Source organism: Cyprinodon tularosa, unplaced genomic scaffold (assembly GCF_016077235.1).
Source record: "Cyprinodon tularosa strain WSP-4 unplaced genomic scaffold, ASM1607723v1 ctg118, whole genome shotgun sequence".
Classification (NCBI taxonomy): Eukaryota; Metazoa; Chordata; class Actinopteri; order Cyprinodontiformes; family Cyprinodontidae; genus Cyprinodon; species Cyprinodon tularosa.
In genome coordinates, this window is record NW_024037981.1 from 550598 (window position 1) to 573933 (window position 23336).

At 38.0% G+C, this 23336-nt stretch overlaps 3 protein-coding genes across 5 annotated transcripts; 2 read left to right on the forward strand and 1 right to left on the reverse strand.

The window, feature by feature from the left end:
• The first annotated feature begins 56 nt into the window (after positions 1–56).
• On the forward strand, positions 57–11596 carry LOC119771298 (serine hydroxymethyltransferase, cytosolic-like). 3 transcript variants are annotated; one of them, XM_038267165.1, is made up of 12 exons: positions 58–308; positions 2378–2504; positions 2613–2758; positions 2858–2976; positions 3051–3211; positions 5143–5224; positions 5311–5523; positions 5655–5768; positions 5857–5979; positions 6377–6493; positions 10711–10821; positions 10905–11596. In XM_038267165.1, exons 2-12 carry the CDS (start codon positions 2412–2414, stop codon positions 11075–11077), a joined length of 1452 nt encoding a protein of 483 aa, XP_038123093.1. In that variant the 5' UTR covers positions 58–308; positions 2378–2411; the 3' UTR covers positions 11078–11596. The 3 variants fall into 3 exon arrangements, with proteins under 3 accessions (XP_038123101.1, XP_038123093.1, XP_038123108.1); XM_038267173.1 differs by lacking the exon at positions 6377–6493 and having other exon boundaries at positions 57–308; XM_038267180.1 differs by lacking the exon at positions 58–308 and having other exon boundaries at positions 2376–2504; positions 2599–2758; positions 3103–3211.
• A 3299-nt stretch (positions 11597–14895) lies between these two features.
• On the forward strand, positions 14896–20921 carry cpsf4 (cleavage and polyadenylation specific factor 4). The gene is made up of 8 exons (XM_038267191.1): positions 14896–15306; positions 15430–15480; positions 16578–16730; positions 16835–16930; positions 17069–17162; positions 17267–17339; positions 17498–17656; positions 20352–20921. Exons 1-8 carry the CDS (start codon positions 15204–15206, stop codon positions 20418–20420), a joined length of 798 nt encoding a protein of 265 aa, XP_038123119.1. The 5' UTR covers positions 14896–15203; the 3' UTR covers positions 20421–20921.
• Positions 20922–20951: 30 nt separating this feature from the next.
• Positions 20952–23125, reverse strand: atp5mf (ATP synthase membrane subunit f). The gene is made up of 4 exons (XM_038267201.1): positions 23044–23125; positions 22444–22551; positions 21180–21296; positions 20952–21097 (listed from the first exon to the last, which is right to left on the reverse strand). The coding sequence occupies exons 1-4, from the start codon at positions 23057–23059 to the stop codon at positions 21069–21071; spliced, it is 270 nt and encodes an 89-aa protein (XP_038123129.1). The 5' UTR covers positions 23060–23125; the 3' UTR covers positions 20952–21068.
• Positions 23126–23336: the final 211 nt, after the last annotated feature.

The following is a 23336-nucleotide window of genomic DNA, read 5'->3' on the forward strand; positions in this document are numbered from 1 at the left end:
TTAATTTTAAACATGCATAAATATCGCATGAGGGTGGGCATCAAACAGGACCCCTGCGGGCTGCTTACTTTACCTGTACAGTAAGTCCACCCCTGTGCCTACCCAACCTTAAAGATTCAAAGAAGTCCCTGGTTGTTACCTGCTGACATGCCAACCTCCCAGGAAACAGGTAACAGCCTGGCAAAGGGGAAGGTTTCTGCTCTTTGAAGTCACACAAAAACAAGTGGAGCAGGGTGTTATGAAAGAACAGGCTTTTTCTTTTTTTTTAAGCTGAGAGGACTGTTCCCAGATCTTCATCTCGTCAGCAGGTAAGGAAATTAATGAAACTTCAAGTTTAATCATTATAATGATAATTTGTTTGCATTGTTTGCTGATCTTTGCAATAAATGGGATCTCGGTGAGCTTCACACTGGAGTAAAACAAATTTGGTTTATATTCCGTTTTAGACTTTTTCATTACACATCAGTTAAGTTAAACATTCTTTTCATCGGTTGCTTTCCAAGAAACCGATGAAAAGAAGAAGAAGAAAAAAAAAACGTACCTGAACAGCTTCCTGAACTCATTACAAACTTTCAAAAGATGTTAGCAAAATTCATGACTTTCATGGGTCGTAACTTTAATCCTAAAAGTTGTTTCTAAAAGCTACTTTGTGTAAACAACTGCCACTAAAAAGCAAACCAGAAGAAGTTTTAATATCATACAAGTTATCCAAATACAGATGAAAGTAAAGTAATAGAGTAGTATTTTCTAAATATGTGTTCTGTGTTCTTTTTTTGGTGGTAGGGCTGGGGAATGCATTTCATGTTCTTCTCAAATTTCTAGTAGGAAGACCTTTTTTCGCTGAGCTGTTCAAGCAGAGGATCAGGAAATTACTACCTATTAAGTTGAGGCATCAAACTTGTTCCACAACTTTTAACATGATTATTTGATGACTTGAAAGGTAGAAATAAAGGAAACTAGAAACTGTTTGATAAAAACAATCTGATATGGTTTACTTGTAGTTTATATAACTATAAATAAGAGCTTTACTAAATAAATAATACTTGAATGACAGCCACAGCTTTGCAACATACAAAAATATAAATATCCATCCATTTTCTGCAAAGTTTATTTCAAGCGAGGAGCTGGTGCCACAGGTCGCCAGTCTACCACAGGGCAACACAGAGACAAACAACTATTAACACACACCTAAGGAGAATTTAGACAAGCAAATTAACCTAACATCATGTTTTGGGACTGTGGGAGGAAGCCAGAGTACCCAGAGAGAACATGCCATCTTCATGCAGAAATTCCCCTGGCTGGGAATTGAACCTAGAACCTTCTTGCTGCAAGGCAGTAATGCTACCCGCTGCACCACTGAGCAGCCCAATGTAAAAATGCAGACATTAAAAATGTCTTAATGCTGAGTTGATTATTGATGAAGATGAAATAAAAAAAGCATTACAGAATCCCTGACAAGAGATCCAGCTGTGGGAATCAAGTCATCATTTAAAAAGCCAGAATTTTAAGTCGGATCAGAAGTCAAGATTAACAAGTCCAGTTCAAGTCCTATTTTTTAAATATCAAGTTACTACAAGATGATAAATTCTAATACAAAGGAATCAAACAATATGGATCCATACTTCATTTTTATTATTATTGATTTAGGTATTCCTGTAAGTTTAATGAAAGCATAAATAATAAGGAATCAAAAGGTAATGATGTTAAGGAAGAGTTAAATCCCCAGTCATTAGATCAGTGAGTCACAGTCCACACCTCTGGGTGCGGTATTGGCACAAAACCCACTACCCATTTCCTGTCTGTCTACTTTCAAAATAACAATAAAATAAAGGCCACTAGAGCCTAAAAAAAAATATATATATACTATTTAAATCAACCTACTTTTTAGCAGTTAAGATCCAACATGCAGGAAGGGCCCAGTCTTTGATCTTGTATTGCTGTCTTTAGATGGCTCAGGTGGTGGTTTAACAGAAGTATTGTAGGATTTCCATGTCTTATTGTCCTAGAAATAAAAACCAAACAAAGCAAGTATTCTTTTCTGCAGAAAAGAGACCGAGGATGAGACCCCTTGAAAAGTCTGTACTCAGCTCTGCCAGAACCTCTCTTTTCTGTTGATTTTATTATTGGACTGAATAACAGGAGTGGTAAAGTGTTACCAGGAGGGTTCCCATGTTATCAGGAAGGGTCAGAAGTTATCAGTCACCTACGGCTGCATAGATTGATAATACCAGTCCCTGAGAGAGGTATTTCCTCTCCTCATTTAGAACAACACTTAACATTAATGGGCCAGGTACCTGTAACTTGAAATAAAATGATAATATATACATTTTTCTAACATTTGTTTTATTAAACAGATCAAAATGCACTTATTTTTTAGAGCTCTAGTGTATGTGACCAGAAAAATACCAACTATGTCTCAATCAAATGGCTGCACTATGAGTAAAGAACGGCAAGAGTCACACAAGAAAATGATGATGGCACCTCTGGCTCACAGCGATACAGAGGTTTGTTTTTAAGCAGAATTTATGTATCTTTCTTATTTTGCTAAAAACTGCTGCTGATGATTTGGAATATTGTCATCGTCCCTGTATTTGACAGTGGTTGTGTTTCAGGTGTTTTCTATCATAAAAAAGGAGAAGCACAAGCAAATATATGGTCTGGAACTAATAGCTTCTGAGAACTTTACCAGCAGAGCTGTTCTCGAGGCGATCAGCTCCTGTTTGACCAACAAGTACTCCAAAGGTTTTCCTGGTCAGAGGTATATTTCCTGTTCAAGTTATCCTAGTCTTGATTAAAACCTAGAGGCTATTTTAAATGAATATTGTGTGATAAATAATGGTGTAATTCGTATGCTCAGCTACTACTATGGTGGTTTAGAGTATAATGATGAACTGGAGACTCTTTGTCAGAGGAGGGCGCTGGAGACCTTTGGTTTAGACTCTCAGAAATGGGGGGTGAACGTGCGGCCATACTCAGGTAAAAAACCCTCATAAACACGCCTCTGTCAACTTTTTTATACTTGTTTAAATTCAACCATGTTTCCACCTAAGGTTCACCTGCTAACTTTGCTGTCTACACGGCTGTTGTTGGGCCTCATGGTAGGATCATGGGCTTGGACGTTCCTGATGGGGGTCACCTATCGCATGGCTACATGAGGAATGAGAAGAAAATCTCTGCAACATCCATGTTTTTTGAAACTATGCCATACAAGGTTTGATTTAGTTTTTTGAACTATGGTCAATTAGATACCCAGGAAAAAGTACTCCAAGTACCCAACATGCAGTTAGATTTTCCTTAGTTTAGAAAGTGCCTCCTGAAAAGCTTTGACCAGAATCCATCCAAACTAAAATCAGTCCAAGTCTGTAACAGCATTATGGTGTTACCATCAAGTCCCAAAACACACCTAATTCTCAATGCATTGACTGTGCTGGTGATAAATAAAGGAGGTCTTTAGACGGAGACTAAGATGTGTGTACCAATAAAGAGTGAGATTGTCATCTGGTAGTAAAATAGAGACACAAATATAGTAGGTCTACTGGTGTTTTATTGAGAATAAAATTTCAGTATAAGAGGTATAGTCATGTGTCCACCGATAACAAAGCAATCTCAAGAAATTATCTCTAGGAGCAATAGCTTGAGGACCTAACCAACTAGCACTCTACCCAGGTAGTAAAAAGTGTTATTTGGTAAACTCAGTATGCTCAGAATTAGCCAGTGTTAAATGTGACCACAAAGGAAAAAAAAAAAACACTAAAATGTTGAGAAAATTTAGGAAGAGAGAATAGTATCTCCATTTGTGACAACCATAGTAGTCTGATGTGAACTCCCATTTCCTATTTACTGACTGGAATACTTTATATAAGTAAGCTGCAGAGTTTGCAGTGAGTTGAAACAGTGGAAAGTCAATTTTTTTATATTTGTCTTTATTTTACTCATTAGGTTCAGATTTACGATAGTAATGTTGCCTACAAAATATTGTTTAACGTTTGTCACTTTTCATTCTAACACTGTCAGTCAGCTTACAGGATGTTGCATAACTTTAAAGTTATGCAAGACATTGACAAGGTTAGAAATAATTATTTGTATTTAAAATAAGATTTTTTTGACATCAGACTTTGCTTTCATCAAAGAATCCTCCATTTGCATCACTTATATTCTTGCTCAGTTGTGCAACGCGGCCTCCCACGTCTTTTTCTACTCTGGTTAGAGCCTGTTTGTGCTGTCCTCTGAAGGGAGTAGTACACACCATTGTAGGAAATCTTAAATTTCTTAGCAATATCTCGCATGGAATAGCCTTCATTTCTAAGAACAAGTATAGTGTCGAGTTTCAGATGAAAGTTCTCTTTTTCTGGCCATTTTGAGCGTTTAATTGACCCCACAAATACGATGCTCGAGAAACTCAATCTGCTCCAAGGAAGGTCAGTTTTGTAGCTTCTGTAACGAGCTAAACTGTTTTCAGATGTGTGAACATGATTGCACAAGGGTTTTCTAATCATCAATTAGCCTTCTGAGCCAATGAGCAAACACATTGTACCATTAGAACACTGGAGTGATATTTGCTAGAAATGGGCTTCTATACACCTATGTAGATATTGCACCAAAAACCAGACATTTGCAGCTAGAATAGTCATTTACCAAATTAGCAATGTATAGAATGTGTTTCTTTAAAGTTAAGACTAGTTTAAAGTTATCTTCATTGAAAAGTACAGTGCTTTTCCTTCAAAAAGGACATTTCAATGTGACCCCAAACTTTTGAACCATAGTGTATATAAAACTGGAAATCGTTTACAGTAAGAGTAATAGAGAGAAATGACAACCAATTAATAAATGTAAAGATTAAACCATACAGCACGAAAATTTGAAGAGACCAATAATTAACTTCTCTAATGACACAATCTGTGCGTGTCAGTATGGCTACAATTATCTACCATAGCTGTATCTACTTTGCTAAATAAGGAAAAAGACTTATATGCGTGTCTGTATATATAAAAGTTAGATTTTCCAGCACTGAAATAACACACAAAGACCATTGGAAACTATATTGTTGTTTGAGGAATTACCAGTTATATGTTCATGATATCCAAATAATAAGCACATAATTCATGTGTCCAAAGCTGGAGGGTTTCTTTAATTGTCTTTTAGGTGAATCCAGAAACTGGCTACATTGATTATGACAAGCTACAAGAAAATGCACAACTTTTCCACCCCCATCTCATTATTGCAGGTTCTTTGCTGTTCATATGCAAAGTTTAAACCCGCTGTCATGCTAATAAATGGAAATAACAATTTTTTTTTGTTCCATATTATAAGGAACAACTTGCTATTCCAGAAACCTAGACTACGCCTGCCTGAGGCAGATTGCTGATGAGAATGGTGCATATCTGATGGGGGACATGGCTCATATTGGAGGATTAGTGGCTGCTGGAGTGGTGCCCTCACCCTTTGAACACTGTGACCTTGTTACAACTACAACTCACAAAAGTTTAAGAGGCTGCCGTGGTGGACTTATCTTTTATCGGAAAGGTAGGAATAAACAATGAAACTTTTCTAGTATATCTAATGCACACATATAACTGCCATGGTACCTCTCTGACTATGCTCCCTCTGAAAGCTTTATTCTGGTTTCCTAATGGTCTCTCCCTTTTCTCTATAAGGTACACGGAGCGTGGACTCCAAAGGAAAGGAGACTCTGTACAACCTGGAGTTTTTGATCAACCAGGCCGTCTTTCCGGGGCTTCAAGGAGGACCTCATAACAATGCTATTGCAGGTACCATTACTATAATAAATGTGGTATTCATCTTGGGATCTTCAGATCTATGCCCACATCATTGTCACTGAGTTATTGTTCTTGGCAGGTGTTGCTGTGGCTCTCAATCAAGCAATGACCCCAGAGTTTAAGGCTTACCAGCAGCAGGTTCTTGCCAACTGTCAAGCTCTAAGCAGCGCCCTTATTGACCTCGGTTACCAGATCGTCACTGGTAGGTGTCACACATGTAACATATATCAGGCTCAATGAAAAAATATGAAAGAAAGGGTTTTACAAAAGTTCTCCAATCTTCTAGAGGTTTTTTCCTTTCACTTTTAGATGTTTCCCTTCATCTATGCATCCAAATCGAATGTCTGAATTCCCTAATTAGGATGTCCCTCAGGTCTGCACAGGCTTGGTAACAAGAAATTAATTGATTCAGGCATGTTGCAGAAGGGAAGCAACTAAAGCTTGTATGACAGTAGCTATTGAGGACAGGACTTGGGTACCTCTGGTTTACACAGTGCTATTAACAATGCTATTATTGTGAGTAATTTCTGTTAGATGAGTTGGTGGCTGAAGCATGTGTCTGCTTTATCTCTTTATGTTCTCTGTTGCTTCCTGTACAGGTGGTTCTGACAACCATCTAATTCTGCTGGACCTTCGCAATAAAGGAACTGATGGAGGACAAGCTGAGAAAGTCTTGCAAGCCTGCGCTATTTCTTGCAACAAGAGCAACTGTTTAGGTATACTGGTAATATATAGAATAGTTTACAGTGGCTGTAAAGTACAGGTTTAATTAGGGAAACATGGAGAATTTGGTTAATACAGATGGAAGTTTAAAGTGGACATTGGAAGGGCTCAAAATGGATTCTATATTGCAAGGACCTAGAAACTAGTCCAAGGAAATTAGAGTGATGATGGGCGTGAAGGAAACTTGGAGGAGAAGACATCTCTCTCCTTTGAAGCAAGCAGTGCTGGTGGGAGTTCAGGCTCGTTCTTTCAAACTGTACCAACCATGGTGATCTTCCTCTTCAGGAGCTCCTGTCTGAATTCATAAGAGGTGAAGAAATTGTCACATTGTGACCCCTCAGTCCCTCTTTCACATCAAGCACAACTCGCATCCCCTGGTTCTTCTTTGGGCATCCACTGGTTGGCTTCCCAGTAGCATTTTCCAAGCATAGCTTGATTTAGCATCGCGAGCCACCCGTGTCTTGATCCTTTATTTTTCTAACTTGCTGGGCATATGCAAACAGAAGCATCAATGTCACAGAAAACAGTCTAGAAATCCATAGGGAAAATCACTTTTATAAAAATATGATATACGCCTGCTGAGCAGTGCTGAGTAGGCCTGCACGTCAATCTCATCCATCTTTTTCCAGCTGTCTCCATATTTGTGAAAACCCTCCAGATTTGTCATCCTCATGATTATTTATTTTATTACTGTTCTGATAAAAAGGTAGAATGTAGAGCAAGGGTCACCAACGTGGTGCCTGTGGACACCAAGGGCCCTCTGTGGCCTCATGGGGTGCAAACAACATCTTCTGAAAACAGCACAACTCACCAGTCGTCTAAGATCGAAATTCTTATTTTATTCTGGTTCCCGTTTTGAATCATTTATGGAACATTTCATTATTTTAAACACACAGACTATTCAAGCATTTATAGAGATTTCAAAATGACTATATCATAAAATTATTTAGGAGTTAAAAAAACAATAAAATTATCTTGATTATATATGAAGTTAAGGTGAATGCTGATCCTTCCTTCCTTCCTTCCTTCCTTCCTTCCTTCCTTCCTTGCTCTCTGTAAAAATATGTCTATTATGTATGAAGTTTACCGTATTTTCACGACTATAAGGCGCACTTAAACGTCTTTTTTTCCCCTCAAAATGTGCAGTGCGCCCTATGGTGCGGTGCGCCCTATGTGTGTTGTAACTGCGACTTTTGAGACCACCTCATTGAGGAGATGATGAAAGAGTGGCTGAATGTAAGGAGACCAGGTGTTTTTTTTTTCCACTCATCACCATCGCTGTTAATATGTAACTCCATGCGTGCCCATCTCACAGCTGATGTGAAAAACATGGGGAAACAAATTAACCCTGTGCTCGCTGTTCAACCGCTCGACATCGGTGTGAACCGGACCCAGCAGGTGCAGCAGAAGCAGCGAGTTTACATGCAAAGTCAATGGTTGACGCGCGTATAGGTGCAGCAAAAGGTCCCGCAGCGCGTTTTGAGCAGCAGGAGCGTTTAAGCATCTGCCAACGCGCTGCTGCTGCTCGAGATGGAAAAATTGAAGTTTTGCTGCTGGACGCGCCGCATCAACCAATCAGAGAAGCTGATCTGGGAGCTGACAGCGAGACAGACACAGCGCTCTGATGACATATGATATTAACGCAAATGGAAAAGGCTGGATGGATGAGGAGATGATGAAAGCGTAGCTGAGGGAAGTGTAGGCTATGTGAGGAGACCAGGTGGTTTTTTCCACGCATCACCATCGCTGCGTGCCCATCTCACAGCCGATGTGAAAAAAAAGGTGAATCAAATGAACGATGTGCTCGCCGTTATCCCGGGGGTCTGACAAAGGAACTTCAACCGCTCGACATCGGTGTGAAGCGGCCGTTCAAAGTAAGGCTGCGAGCGGCGTGGGAGCGATGGATGACAGACTGAGACCACAGTTTCAGGATAAGTGGAAGGCAGCGCCGGGCAAGTTACGCCACAGTTTGCGGATGGATTGTTGATGCTTGGACTAAAGTGTCTGCTGGCTCTGTTCTTCAAGCTTTTGCAAAAGCCGGCATTATTTCTGAGGAGCTGCGCTGCACGGAAAGTGACTGACAGTGAAGAAGGGGAAATTGGCATGTCTGATTTAGCGCAGCTGTTTTATTCAGAAACAGAGGATGATGACTTTGATGGGTTTGATTAATACTTTGTAATAAATACATGAATAAAGCACAATCATACTCAGTTTTGCTCCCGCTCTATTTTTCTACCTGAAAACTTAATTCAACAGCAGCCTCTGAGCGCGTCTCCTCCTCTTCAGCGCGGTGGCTGGCAGGTGTTTTTCATCTAAATAATCTAAATCTTGCAGCTATATTTGCTGTGATCAGTGGGAATTAAGTAGTTTTATTATGTTTTTAAGTGAGAAAGTCCACCTGAAAACTTAATAATTGCAGTCAGTTCATCCAGATTATCTATTTCTGTCAGACGCGCTCAGACCCCCACAAACCAGCGGTGCGCCGACAGGAGAAATCCTTTCATCAGCAGCCTCTAGGCCGGGCAGCCTCCGGGTTCACGCGGTGGCTGGCAGGTGTTTTTCATCTAAATAATTTAAACTGCAGGCACCCATAAAAGCGAACATATTCCGTCTGCAGGTTTCAGGATTTTAAGTTAATTTAGGAGTGATCACAGCGCTCTGTCATCTGCGATGTGTCTGTCTCACGGCCAGCACCCAGGTTTGATTAATACTTTGTAATAAATACATGAATAAAGCACAATCATACTCAGTTTTGCCCCCGCTGTATTTTTAAATACGCAGTAGAGGTATTTAAAGGTAGTAGAGGACATGTACCTGTATATAAAAAACGGGCCCTATAGTCCGGTGCGCCTTATGTGTGTGTTAAATACAGAAATGGGACACATAACTGAGAGTGCGCCTTTTAGTACGGTGCGCCTTATGGTCGTGAAAATACGGTAGATGAATGCTGATCCCTCACGGCTATAGGTCACTCTTGGTAGCCCTTCCTATGACTCAGTACCCATGAAATAGTCCTCAGCATTAAAAAGGTTGGTGACCCCTGATGTAAGGACAATATCATGTGTATGAGAAACAGCATACCTTGTGGGTCCTGGGGTCATCTTTATGATGTTTTGTTCTGAATGCCTGCCGTGTTGGTCATATGCAGCTGAGGACCATGTTATTTTATCATTTTTTGAAAGGAAAGTTTCAGGGTTTTATTCTGAAGATGATTTATTGTGCTCTAGGTCAGGGGTCTTCAACGTTTTCCAGGCCAAGGACCCCATAGTTTTATATATATTGTATAAAATTGTGTTATATCAAACTGGTCCTATAGTCACTCTATTTAATAGTGACTATAGGACCAGTTTGAAAATTACTAATGTTACAAATGTAATAGAGTATATTACATAACAAAAGTAATTTGGCACTGGATTATTAAAGTATTTCTGATTCTGATTCCTGGTTGATGGGACAGGTGTTGTGAATGAAACGGTGCCCAGCTTAAAGCTCCTGGGTGTCACTGAATGTGTGCATTAATGACTAAAAGACATCTTCTGCCTCCATTTATCTGTTTACTACAGTGTTTTCAATTCATGTTAATGTGGATTTAAAGACATTTCAATTAGTGGAAAAAATTACAGGGGGAATATAAAAAATAGTCTAATCACCTTTTGCGACCCCCGTGCAGTAGCTCCTTGGACCCCCTAGAGGTTGCGGACCCCCTGTTGAAGACCTCGCTCTAGGATGTATTCCTCCCCACTTTATCTTCTGAATCAGAGTTGCCTGAAAATCATCTCTAAAGCCTATTCAATGTTGTAACACACTGTGAAGTTAGGAATCTGAGTCGGAAGCTTTTTTCTTGCAAGATGATTCAATTTTATTAATCGTCCTTTGGACGGAGAGGGAGATAGAGCTCTCTCTGTCTTAATCATCCAAAACACTCCAACACTTTCTCTCTCCCATGAAACTAAACCAACCCCCTGCACAAAGATCTCTCTCACACTTGAACATCTGGTAATTACCAAGAAAAACCCTTCAGTTCATCAAGGACATACATTTTAGCCACGGCATGAAGGAGGCTGTATGAACTCATGATCTCTCATGACCTTCCCTTCACCCTTGTTTACTGTAGGGAGGCATCTGCTTTTTGCCCCCCTAAACATATCATTTTAAGATTAGATTTCAAAAAGTGCTCCCTTGTATACATTAAGCATATTTTTTTCAACAGGTGCTAAGAGTGATTCGCTTCCAAATGGTCTAAGGTTTGGGACTCCAGCTCTGACTTCCAGAGGTTTGATAGAGGAAGACTTCAAGAAAGTGGCTGAATTCATTCATAGAGGTAAGCTGTGAAAATATATGCATTAGTCACCAGAATACATATTTTATCTCAGCAAGAGAAAAAATCTGTGCTTTCCTTTGCAGGTATAGAGCTAAATTTGGAGGTTCAGAGAAGTTTGGACTCAAAAGCCACCCTGAAGGAGTTCCTCCAGGCGTTGGCTCGGGGGGAGAAGTTCCAGCAGCAGGTGGCTGAGATCAGGGCTGAAGTGGAGGCTTTCGCTCGGCAGTTCCCCATGCCTGGCCTTCCTGAGCTGTAGAGAGTCAACACTGCTTTACGGCTCCAATAGAAATACTTGCTGATGTATTTAAAACAGGTGGCGGCTAGCTCTTCCCTTTGTCATTTGGCACCATTTTAGAGCTTTGGTTTTTATGCAATGTGTAGAAAAGAAACTGAGTTTGGGAAATGCAGAGCCAAATTGGAGACAGTTTGTTATCCTGCTTCATCAATTGTTACATTGATATGTTGTTTCATGACATTTTTATTTGAATCCTGAGCCATTTTTTAAATTCATAGCAACCAGGGTGACTTTTACTAATGATTTAAATTAATAATCGACTCTTAGTGTACTTTAGGTAACCGGGTAACACAATATAATCTTCAATAGAAAGGAGGTCAGTTGGATTCCTTTCTGATTGATCAGGAATCTATCATATAATCAATAAGGGTCGACAGGCCCAAACGGGGATCAGAGCCATAACTGGTAGAACAAGGAGCAACATGATTGTTCATTGTTGATATTTGATTTATTCTGTAAAGTAAAAAAAATTTAATCTGAGTAAGTCTATTTTTTCTTAAATTAGTGCATTTTTTTCTTGAATTGCGCAGGTAACTGAAACACTTTCCCAATGAAATAAGACACTTTACATCTAAAATAAGAAAAAACAACTGCACTCCCTTATTCAAAGTGCATATTATCTAATTGTCTTATTTTAAGGGCCAAAATACTAAATCTATTGGCTAATTGTCTTATTTACCTGCTCAGATTAAGAGCAAACACACTTATTTTGAGACATTTTAACTTATTTTTAGATTTTTTTTTTACATCGTTGTCATAGCAACTGTGTTTTTCACTTCATTTTATATAGATTTAGATATAGAAAGTAGTCATTCTAAGAAATTATGCTAATATTAATGTGAGACACTTCAGATGTATTAGTTTGACTTTTATGAGGCCTTATAAAACAGATTTTCTGTACATTTCATAAATGAACATTGTGAATTTAGAGTAAATGATAATGAATGCAAAAACGTTCATTTTTTATATGAAAACTTGAGCATAAATATATTTTTTTAAATATTTATTTTTCATTTAACTTTAAGATCAGAGGAATATATAAGGAGGTATAACTTCTGTTTCAAAAGGATTGCATTTTATGTAGAATAGCAATACATTTTAACGTGAACCACACCATTCAACAGAAGTTTAAATAAGCAATCTTGACTCAAAAAATTAAGACAGTTTACTTTAAGAGATTTCTGTTTGTCTTATCATAGCACGAAATGGGATGAATAGCCCAATATTCTAAATAACTAAAGATCAACGACAAGGTATGAGTTTGAAAGTGGTTTTCATTCTCAGCATAATTTAACATATTCTACATAAATCATCCATTGGATTACATTCATGCAAACATCCATATATGCGTTAACAAAGTGTTGTCTTCTTTTTTTATCAACTTTTAAAAATATTTTGACATAAGGCCTGTCTATGGAGACTGCGTTGCATTTATACAAGAACACAGAAGATGGTTTTCATAGGTTTCAGGCACTGGCGTAACTTTCTGAAGGACTGGTGTGGACATGCTCCTTACAACTTTGGCATGGAGGGGAGAGTTCCCACCAATAATTTCTGCTTTTCCCCCGTTTCCGCTGATTTACTTCAGCCAAAGGTAACTGGGGTTGGGTGCAGCTAACTGTGTTCAGAGCGTTTTTTTGTTGTTTTTAACTCGCTCTCTCCCACTGCTCTCAAATCCCACCTCTCAGTTAAATATCATGGGATCTGTCGCTTTGGGACATAATATTATTTGGGGTCACGATTCACTGCGTACAGTGTAGCTACATGGAGGAGGAGAGACACAGCAGCACTCAGATTATTAACCAGGAGCTACTTCAATATATGTTTCAGTAAAAGTTAGGAGACTGGTTCGTTAAAAAAATTAGAGATCGGTTCGTTACACATGCTGAGCTTTTTCAGCTAAAAATTGCAATAGATTCTACATTTATACAAGTTAACAAAGCTGGGCTTCATAGAGGACCATTACTCAGAGTTACAGATTAAAATGAACACATATCTGTTGTTTTCTTATTGAACAGAGAATCAGACTTCAGAGCTTCTATATATCCTGAAAAAGATTTTCTCTGGCATCATTATATTGGTAGACAGATTCATAAATCTGTTTTTAAGCAGAGCAGAGGCACAATTACACACAGCTGCAGATTTAAAGGTGAAACAGATTTACTAGGATATGCAACTGAAAATTAAAATATAAGAAACCTGCAAGCACAAATTAAAGCACAAATCATAAAAATCACTGGATAAATGATTTTTGAAATATAAGGTTCAATATATAGACTTTGGCTGTCAATGACAAATGGGACAAATTTCCAAATTAGATTTTGCTGCTTGTGAAGGAGGATAATCACTGATGCAGCTTAAAGGGAAGCCATGCAACGACTGATGGATGGAAGTGAAGTTGTGTCCATACTAGGGATGTATGATATATTGATGTTGGCATCGGTATCGTCTGTTATTCGCCTTTTTTTTATACATTAATGTTTTTGAGCCTTTTATAAATAATGCACTGTAATCAGCTGCAGGCATCTGTCTATAACTATAAATATTAGTGTATTGTGGTACTCTTATGTTCTCAACAATAGGAAACCATTCAATAAATATATGTTTGGGCTCATTTTTGGAAAATATAAACCCTATTTAAAGCGTTGGGGTTGAATAGCTGTAGGTCCATCAACGGCTATCCTTAGAGCATCCCCACCAAATTTAATCCCAAAGTTACACCCTTGGTTTGAGGCCTGCCTTCCTTCCTTCCTTCCTTCCTTCCTTCCTTCCTTCCTTCCTTCCTTCCTTCCTTCCTTCCTTCCTTCCTTCCTTCCTTCCTTCCTTCCTTCCTTCCTTCCTTCCTTCCTTCCTTCCTTCCTTCCTTCCTTCCTTTCTTCCTTCCTTCCTTCCTTCCTTCCCTATAAAAATATGTTTATTAAATATGTATGAAGTTTAGATGAATGCTGATCCCTCAAGTTCATACGTCACTATTGATAGCCCTTCCCAGAGGTGTAAAGTAACTGTACTTTCTGTACTGAACTGAACTGTACTACTTTCTTTCTTTCGTTCGTTCGTTCTTTCTTCCTTCCTTCCTTCCTTCTTCTTTCTGTTTTCTTTTTTTCTTTCTGAGGTTTGTTTTTATGCATTTCAACCATTCAGTGTTTTTAATAATAAAAAAAATTTATTTCAAAGAGATAAGAAAAATATGTGAATGAGTTTCATAGAAGCGGCATTTGAAATATTGGCAGGCAAAAATAATATGAAATATATATATATATATATATATATATATATATATATATATATATATATATATATATATATATATATATATATATATATATATATATATATATATGTATATATATATATATATATATATATATGCATATATATATATATATATATATATATATATATATATATATATATATATATATGCATATATATATATATATATATATATATATATATGCATATATATATATATATATATATATATATATATATATATGCATATATATATATATATATATATATATATATATATATATATATATATATATATATATATATATATATATATATATATATGCATATATATATATATATATATATATATATATATATATATATATATATATATATATATATATATATATATATATATATATATATATATATATATATTATTTTTTTATTTTTGATTTTTTTTTTGCTTCTTATACTGTCAAGTACTTGTTAGGAAAATATTGCTGATTATTCAGGTATGCAACCGCTCATCGCTCGGGGATCGATTATTTCAGTCTGGATCCGGTGCGCGCCTCCTCAAACGGAGCTAGAAGCAGCGCGTTAACAAATAAAACAATAATTACTATAGGTATGAGCCATGGTAGTGTTTGAAATTTGTTTTTGAAACATTGAAGGAACAAACACCAGCAACGTCGATGGTTTCCAGCTGTTACTTGCTCGTCGGTTAGCCTGGCTAACCCTTTATGCTGCCAGAAGCTGGTCAGTTACTAGCTAACAGGTTCGACTTCCAGCTAGCTTAAAGGAGAAATAACCTTTCAGGTCTTCGCTTTGAGAGCTGCAAACTACCACAGACATGCAGGAGTTACTGGCCAACGTGGACCACATCAAGTTTGACTTGGAGTTTGCTGTGGAGCAACAGTTAGGGGCACATCCGCTGCCTTTCCCTGGCATGGATAGTAAGTGCTAACTGCTACTAGCTGCTGTCTGGGAACCAGAGGAACTAACAGAAACTAAACCGCCGCGAATGGACACGTTTTCTTCAACTTTTTATTAATTGTATCATTTTTTTCTGCTTATAGAGTCTGGGTCGGCTGTGTGTGAGTTCTTCGTTAGAGGAGCTTGTATGAAAGGTAAAGAACCAATAGAAAACGCTGTTAATACAGGTGCTGGGTTAACAGCTTAGCTTCCGAAATTGTATCACAGAGAAAATATCTTATTATTCAAAACATGTTCCCTTAAAGCATTTTTCATAAAAAGATATACATGGGATTTGGACCCAATGTGAACTTTTTTTTGTAAAAAAAAATAATGAAGAAAAGCTTATTCATCTTTTTTTTGGGATTGTAATTATACCAAAATGTTCTGGATAGAGATGTCAAGTTCCATCAAAAAAATCTTAACATTACTTTAACAGATAGGGATGTTTGTTTGGGATGGAGAAATGTGAACTGGTCAAAACAGATTTTTTTATTTATCTAAATAGAATCATTAAAAATGAGTTCAAATGCTAAAGCCATGGAAATTATAACTGCCCAGCATAGATTTGATTTTGACATTTTAAAATAATAGTTCTGTTCTTTTAAGCCCTTTGTTCTTGTATATGTCTGTAATTATTCATGTTCTATTTAGTCCATTTATGTTCTTTTTTTGCAATTAAAACAAAAAATGTTCCCTTTATTGGTTTAGATCGCTTGTCCTTAAATCATAGTGCATTTCTTACTATTGCTTATGGGGGTTTTGTATTATAGCATAAGAGTGATCAAAAACATCCTCTACCAGGGTTTCAGTGTATTGCTAAATATAGGACGCAATCACTGTTCTTCTGTGTTGCTTTTTATATTTTCTAAAAGTAAACTATTCACATATATAAAACAGTTAGCCCAAACTTGGTTTCTGCTTTGCTTTAAAGTCAAGCAAACACAATCAGACCTGTACATTTTCTGTGGTAACAGGTGGCAGCAGTTTGGAAAACTGTATTTGGTTTCTATATTTCCAGGTTCAGATTAGTGCAGAAATATGAAAGAAAGTATAAAAAACAACTAATCTATTACACATTCCTTTTTTAACTCTTTTAACTCATAAAAAGTATGGTCACACTATAATAAAGAATTAAAGCTGTAGTCCTATTTCTAGCACAAAGTGTGTAGAAATTTTGCCAACAACTAATCAATGTTTTACTCCTTAAACTGATGTATAATATTGACTGTGATCCATTTGTTTTGTTTAGGTGGGATGTGTCCTTTCCGTCACATTAGCGGAGAGAAGACGGTAGTGTGCAAACACTGGCTCAGGGGGCTGTGCAAGAAGGGAGACCAGTGCGAGTTTCTCCATGAATACGACATGACCAAGATGCCTGAATGCTACTTCTACTCAAAATTCGGTTCGTTCACATGTGTTTTCTGATTGGTTGCATCTTTCTCAGACCTGTCAGCCACCAACCTCTTGCCCTGTCTGATGCTAATGAGGCCATGTTTTATCCCTCAGGGGAGTGTAGCAACAAGGAATGCCCCTTCCTGCACATTGATCCAGAGTCAAAGATCAAAGACTGTCCTTGGTATGATCGAGGATTCTGTAAACACGGTGAGGTCCAGCTCAAGTATGAGGAGCTTCCTGTGAAATGAAATGATGCATTGGCAGAACATCTATCCGTGTCTTTGACAAATCTACATTAGATTTGATGTATTTGACCTCTAACTTGGTGCAACTGCTCCTCCTCAGGTCCTGACTGCAGACACAGACACACAAGAAGAGTAATCTGTGTAAACTACCTGGTGGGCTTCTGTCCTGAAGGGAAATCCTGTAAATTCATGCAGTAAGGACATTATTTTATTACAGCTCTCTCATTGTACCGGTTTTCATTTTAGATAAGAATTAAACTTTAAAGAATTAGAATTAATCGTTTTTTATTTTCTCCAGCCCTCGGTTTGAGCTGCCGATGGGAACATCTGAACAGCCCCCTCTCCCACAGCAAGCACAGAACCAGAGCAAGGTAACATGTTTTTAGCCAGGGTAACAAACCTGCAATAAAACCGACGATTGGATGTCTTGCTTGCTGAAATCTGCTTCTTGTTGGATTTAGTCATTTTATGTGTGTTTGACTTTGTCTGCTGATGTGTTATTAATTCCTAAGTTTGTTTGTTGTTGCAGACTGGGTCCACCGTCAATCGCTCGTCCCTCTCTCTCATCCAGCTGACCAACACCAGTCCCATCCAGCGGCAGCCGAATAACATCAACTCTGGTGTTCAGCAGAACAACATGGGCATGAACAGAGGGCCTCGCCCTCTGGACCAGGTCACCTGCTACAAGGTGAGGCTCGGTATCTCTCTCTTTCTTTTTAACTTCATTTCCAAAAGTAAAAAAATATTACAGGCAATTAAGAATATAAGGTGTGGATGGTTGGCTCATAAAAAGGCATTAAAAGGCTTATAATACAGTTAAATTCACCCGTTAATTAAAAAATACATGAGATGATAAAGAATGGGTGATTTAAAAATAAATGCCACATGTAACTATGTCCCTAAAAATATCTCAAATTTAAGGTAATCTGATATACCTGTTTAAGTTTTTGGAGCAATGGTTGTTGAGCATGATTCAGCCAATTTATGATAGTTTTTCTTGCTACCAATGGAAGTATATGTAGAATTGTTGATCTGTCCATAATTCCCTTGGATACAGATCGAGAAATAGAAGGGAATCTTTAGGAATGTTTATTCCTAAAATGTCCTAAATTATATTCTTGACATCCTTCAAGAATATTTTCATCCTTGGGCAATCCCAGAAAATGTCTTTTTGAAGAATTTAATTTTACATTATGACAACCAGACTTCGACGTGCTCTCTAGAAAATTGTGCATACTTGTGACTTTAAAGGAAATAATTACAAGGTGTTCAATAAAAAAACAAACAATGAACTGTATTTGTGCTTACAGGTGCTGGTCATAAAATTAGAATATCATGAAAAAGTAGATTGATTTCAGTAATTCCATTCAAAAAGTGAAACTTGTATATTATATTCATACATTACATACAAACTCATATATTTCAGATGTTTATTTTGTTTAATTTTGATGATTACAAATGACAACAAATGAAAATCTCAAATTCATCATATCAGAAAATTAGAATATTACTGAAGACCAATAAAAACAAAGGATTTATAGAAATGTTGGCCAACTGAAAAGTATGAACATGAAAAGTATGAGCATGTACAGCACTCAGTATTTAGTTGGGCCTCCTTTGGCCTGTATTACTGCAGCAATGCGGCGTGGCATGGAGTCGATCAGTCTGTGGCACTGCTCAGGTGTTATGATAGCCCAGGTTGCTCTAATAGTGGCTTTTAGCTCTTCTGAATTGTTGGGTCTGGTGTATTGCATCTTCTTCTTCACAATACCCCATAGATTTTCTATGGGGTTAAGGTCAGGAGAGTTTGCTGGCCAATTAAGAACAGGGATACCATGGTCCTTCAACCAGGTACTGGTAGCTTTGGCACTGTGTGCAGGTGCCAAGTCCTGTTGGAAAATGAAATCTGCCTCTCCAAAAAGTTGGTCAGCTGCAGGAAGCATGAAGTGCTCTAAAACTTCCTGGTATGTGGCTGCGTTGACCCTGGACCTCAGAAAACACAATGGACCAACACCAGCAGATGACATGGCACCCCAAACCATCACTGACTGTGGAAACTTTACACTGGACTTCAAGCAACGTGGATGAAGTGCCTCTCTTCTTTTCCTCCAGACTCTGGGACCTTGATTTCCAAAGGAAATGCAAAATTTACTTTCATCAGAGAACATGACTTTGGACCACTCACCAGCAGTCCAGTCCTGTTTCTCTTTAGACGCTTCTGACACTGTCTGTGGTTCAAGAGTGGCTTGACACAAGGAATGCGACAGCAGAAACCCATGTCTTTCATACGTCTGTGTGTGGTGGTTCTTGAAGCACTCACTCCAGCTGCAGTCCACTCTTAGTGAATCTCCCCCACATTTTTGAATGGGTTTTGTTTCACAATCCTCTCCAGGGTGCGGTTATCTCTCTTGCTTGTACACTTTTTTCGACCACATCTTTTCCTTCCCTTCGCCTCTCTATTAATGTGCTTGGACACTGAGCTCTGTGAACAGCCAGCCTCTTTAGCGATGACCTTTTGTGTCTTGCCCTCCTTGTGCAAGGTGTCGATGGTCGTCTTTTGGACAACTGTCAAGTCAGCAGTCTTCCCCATGATTGTGTAGCCTATAGAACTAGACTGAAAGACCATTTAAAGGCTTTTGCAGGTGGTTTGAGTTAATTAGCTGATTAGAGTGTGGCACCAGGGGCCATCAATTTTGAACCTTTTCACAATATTCTAATTTTCTGATATGATGAATTTGAGATTTTCATTTGTTGTCATTTGTAATCATCAAAATTAAACAAAATAAACATCTGAAATATGAGTTTGTATGTAATGTATGAATATAATATACAAGTTTCACTTTTTAAATGGAATTACTGAAATCAATCTACTTTTTCATGATATTCTAATTTTATGACCAGCACCTGTAGTGCCGCTTAGTTGATTTTTCTAATTTTGCTGCCGTTGGATAGAGAACATATCAGATGTTTGTTTGGGTTTAGATCTGCTGCTGGTTTGGAGATATCTGGTTTCTGCAGCATGTTTAGTTTTGGTCTCATGTGAACTAAAAACCATTCAACATGTTTGCTGGGTCTCCTGCTTAAACCCCTGATGCTTTTTAAATACTGGATTTAACACATTTCCATAAAGGCCAGATTGTGACTGAAGTTAACAGTTAACCCTGTAAACAGATACACCCGTCACAATATGCCTAATGGTCGCCTTCAGTTTTTCCTCAGGTGGATTAGCAGGTAGATTCTCCGTTCATTCTAGTTGTGTTTCTGTCATGAAACCAAGAAGTGTGAATATGTTTTTGAAGGACTATGTATTAAAGCTAAAATAGTTGATGTTGTGATTAATATTTCCTTTTGAACATTTGATCTTTTGTTTCATCTGCCTGCAGTGTGGAGAGAAGGGCCACTATGCCAACAAATGTAATAAAGGTCACCTCGCCTTCCTGAGCGGACAATAGCCTTCAGGTCTAAACACCATGGTAACCAGTCTCCCTGGATGGAACAGCAGCACGAACAGCTCCAGGTTATGAACATGGAGGAGCATCTAACCATGTGGAAACGCAGGCAGTGTGAAAGGAAAACCGAACTGTTTACTGCCATTGAAAAACAGGAACGATTCATTTTACAGAAGATAAAATCAGATGTTCAAGATTCAGCTCTTCTTGTGCTGGACACTTCTTGTAAAATGGAGGAATAAATGAAATGCAGATGGTCCCTTTGACAGCGTCTCTGCACAGCATTGCCGTCGCTTTATTACTGTACATCTAAGGCCATGTGGTGGCGCCTAATGTCTTGACTGCAAAGCATCAGGAACTGAGAACTACAGTCTCCACCGTCGATGCAAGAACCTAAAGCCTTCTGGGGAGGTTTTATCACCTCAGCTGGGATTCTGATATTTAATGCCAACTGATGCAGTCTGGATTGTGGTCTGTACCATTAAAGGCATTTTTTTTGTCAAATGTGGTGTTGCTGCACAAAAGACATTCTCATACACTTATAATTTTTATTGGTCACATATTAACACAATATAACTGAGGGTATAAACAGCGAGGGGAGCTGGGAACTCCTGGTTCAACCCCCGATGGTGTGATGGCTGCTGGAAAGGCTCAGTGGTACTTCCTCCAGCGATCGTGCTCTGTAGGAAGAAATTAAAGTTAAAATGGGGGAAACTAAAAGTAAGCAAAGGTTAGAAATGTGATTTCTGAATGTTATCTTACTGATGTGGTCGTATTCCCACAGGTAGCTGATGGCCACGTATCCAGCCAGCAGCATGGCCACACCACCGATGCCTCCTTTCTTTACATTGATGTACTTGTTGTAGTATCTGTCGTGACCTGAAAACAGGACCGTTGGGAACAAAAAAAAAAAAAAACTTAGTATTTGATAAGGATTGTACATTCAGAGGGAAATTCACAGACAGGAGGGAAGGATAGATGAGGTCTGATTTACTGGGAGATGAACACTACAGCTATTTGTATTTTTATAGGTATTGCTACTACCTTAGTAAGATCTTTAGAGCTTTAAGAATACAGATGTTGGAAGGAAATTAGGCCAAAACATCCATTTATTCAAGAATGCTGAAAGAGTAAACAATCCTACACCATCATCTCCAAAAAGCTATTTTATAGCTGGCCAGTCCTTTTAGCAGCACTTTCTTACATTAAGGTGAAGACTAAACATTGTTAGTGAAATTTGTAAAGTTAAATTTTTTTCGGTATGACTGCTGGGACAAAATTTCATGACCATCATAATCTGAGGACTTTTGGGTCCACATGTGTTGTCACTATTTTTACTGCGGGCCATCTATGCCCTACTTTTAAGTCCGATGAGGAATTTTCAGGGGCAAATGAAACTAAGGCTGAACAATATCTTGATACACATGTTACCTGTTAGAGCTAACCATCATGTTAATATAAAATATGTCTGATACAAGTTTTTAATAATTCCTCTGAACTCTGATGCAGAGCTACAAGGTATTCTGGGGAAAAAATGGGGATTGATCATTTTTACCAGAACAGCCATGATGGCATGGGTGAACTGTGCAATATCAGGGAAATACAAGGCTATGGCAAAACTTTAAATCAGTTATGATTAAGCATCATTTTTCCCTCTTCACAGTGTCAGTGCATTTGTGTGCTCTTCTGCATTTTGTTGAGAAAAAAACCGACTAAATGAAAATGCAGAGTTAAAACTATTCATGTATGAATTTTGCAGGCTTTACATTGACAGCACTGGAAATATAATATACAGCATTTAATCTGTCCTTTGTGGCTATGATTACAAACAGTGATTTATTTAATTTGCTGAGAAGCTTAATTTTTTTTTTTTAATTGGGGAAAATGTGACAACCATTTTCATCACAATGTCACGTTTTTTCAGTGTTGTGCAGATTTATAAAACCATAGCTCGTTCATATTGACCAGGTCAGTAGAGTTAAAGTCCAGCAGGTTTCCTGGTATAGTCAGAGTCTGATCAGCTCACCTCTGCGGATCGCAGCGAGGAGCCCGTTGGGGGTGAAGTCTCGACCTCCCATCCAGGTTCCCAGTTCTCCCAGTTTTACGTCCATCAGGCGCTTCTCAACAACTGGAACTGATCACAGGAAAAGAAATTTAAAAACGCGCCACTAGGAGAATATGCAACTCAAAAACCTAATGTTAACAATGTAAGACCATATTTATCAGGTTTTAACCAGTCATTTTTGATGTGAGGTTTGAAATTCAGATTAACGTGAGCGTAACACTTAGCAAAATAAGCCTTTATACGACAAACCCGCGATTGTAACTACTCAATACAAAAATAAATTAGTTATTTATTTTCAAACAGTGAAGACTATCAGTTAAAAGTCCTAAATAAACGGGGAGGTTGATGTTTTCAATGGGGCTGCAGCTGCCGCTGAAAGTCCTTGACGTGAGTCAAAGGATTTAGTGCGGCCTTCAGTCCGAAACAAACCAACAGCAAACTAAGCCACTACCGAGGTTATAAATTAACAAAGAAAGCACCAGAAGCTGTCGATAGAATCACACAAAACGCTCAGGAAATACAAAAAGAAGCGATAATTTAGCAGAGGACATGCTAGGCTACCTGGTCTGTCCGCCATCTTGACCGGTGCAGGGAGCTAACCGCGGGGGCTGATGGGAATAAAAGGAGGAAGTGCATTCTGGGACATGGAGTTGTGATTGGTCTAATCATTGCCCAGTGTATGTTTGAGCTTTGTTCTGATAAAGTCAGAATCTGAGTTTAAAAAATAAGATTTTAAAATAAGATTAAATAAATGACCGGAAAACTGCTGAAATCACAATAATTAGAGAAAGAAAAATAAAATTCATCCGAAAGAAATAAAATATAAGTGACTGAGGGGATACAAATATAAAGAT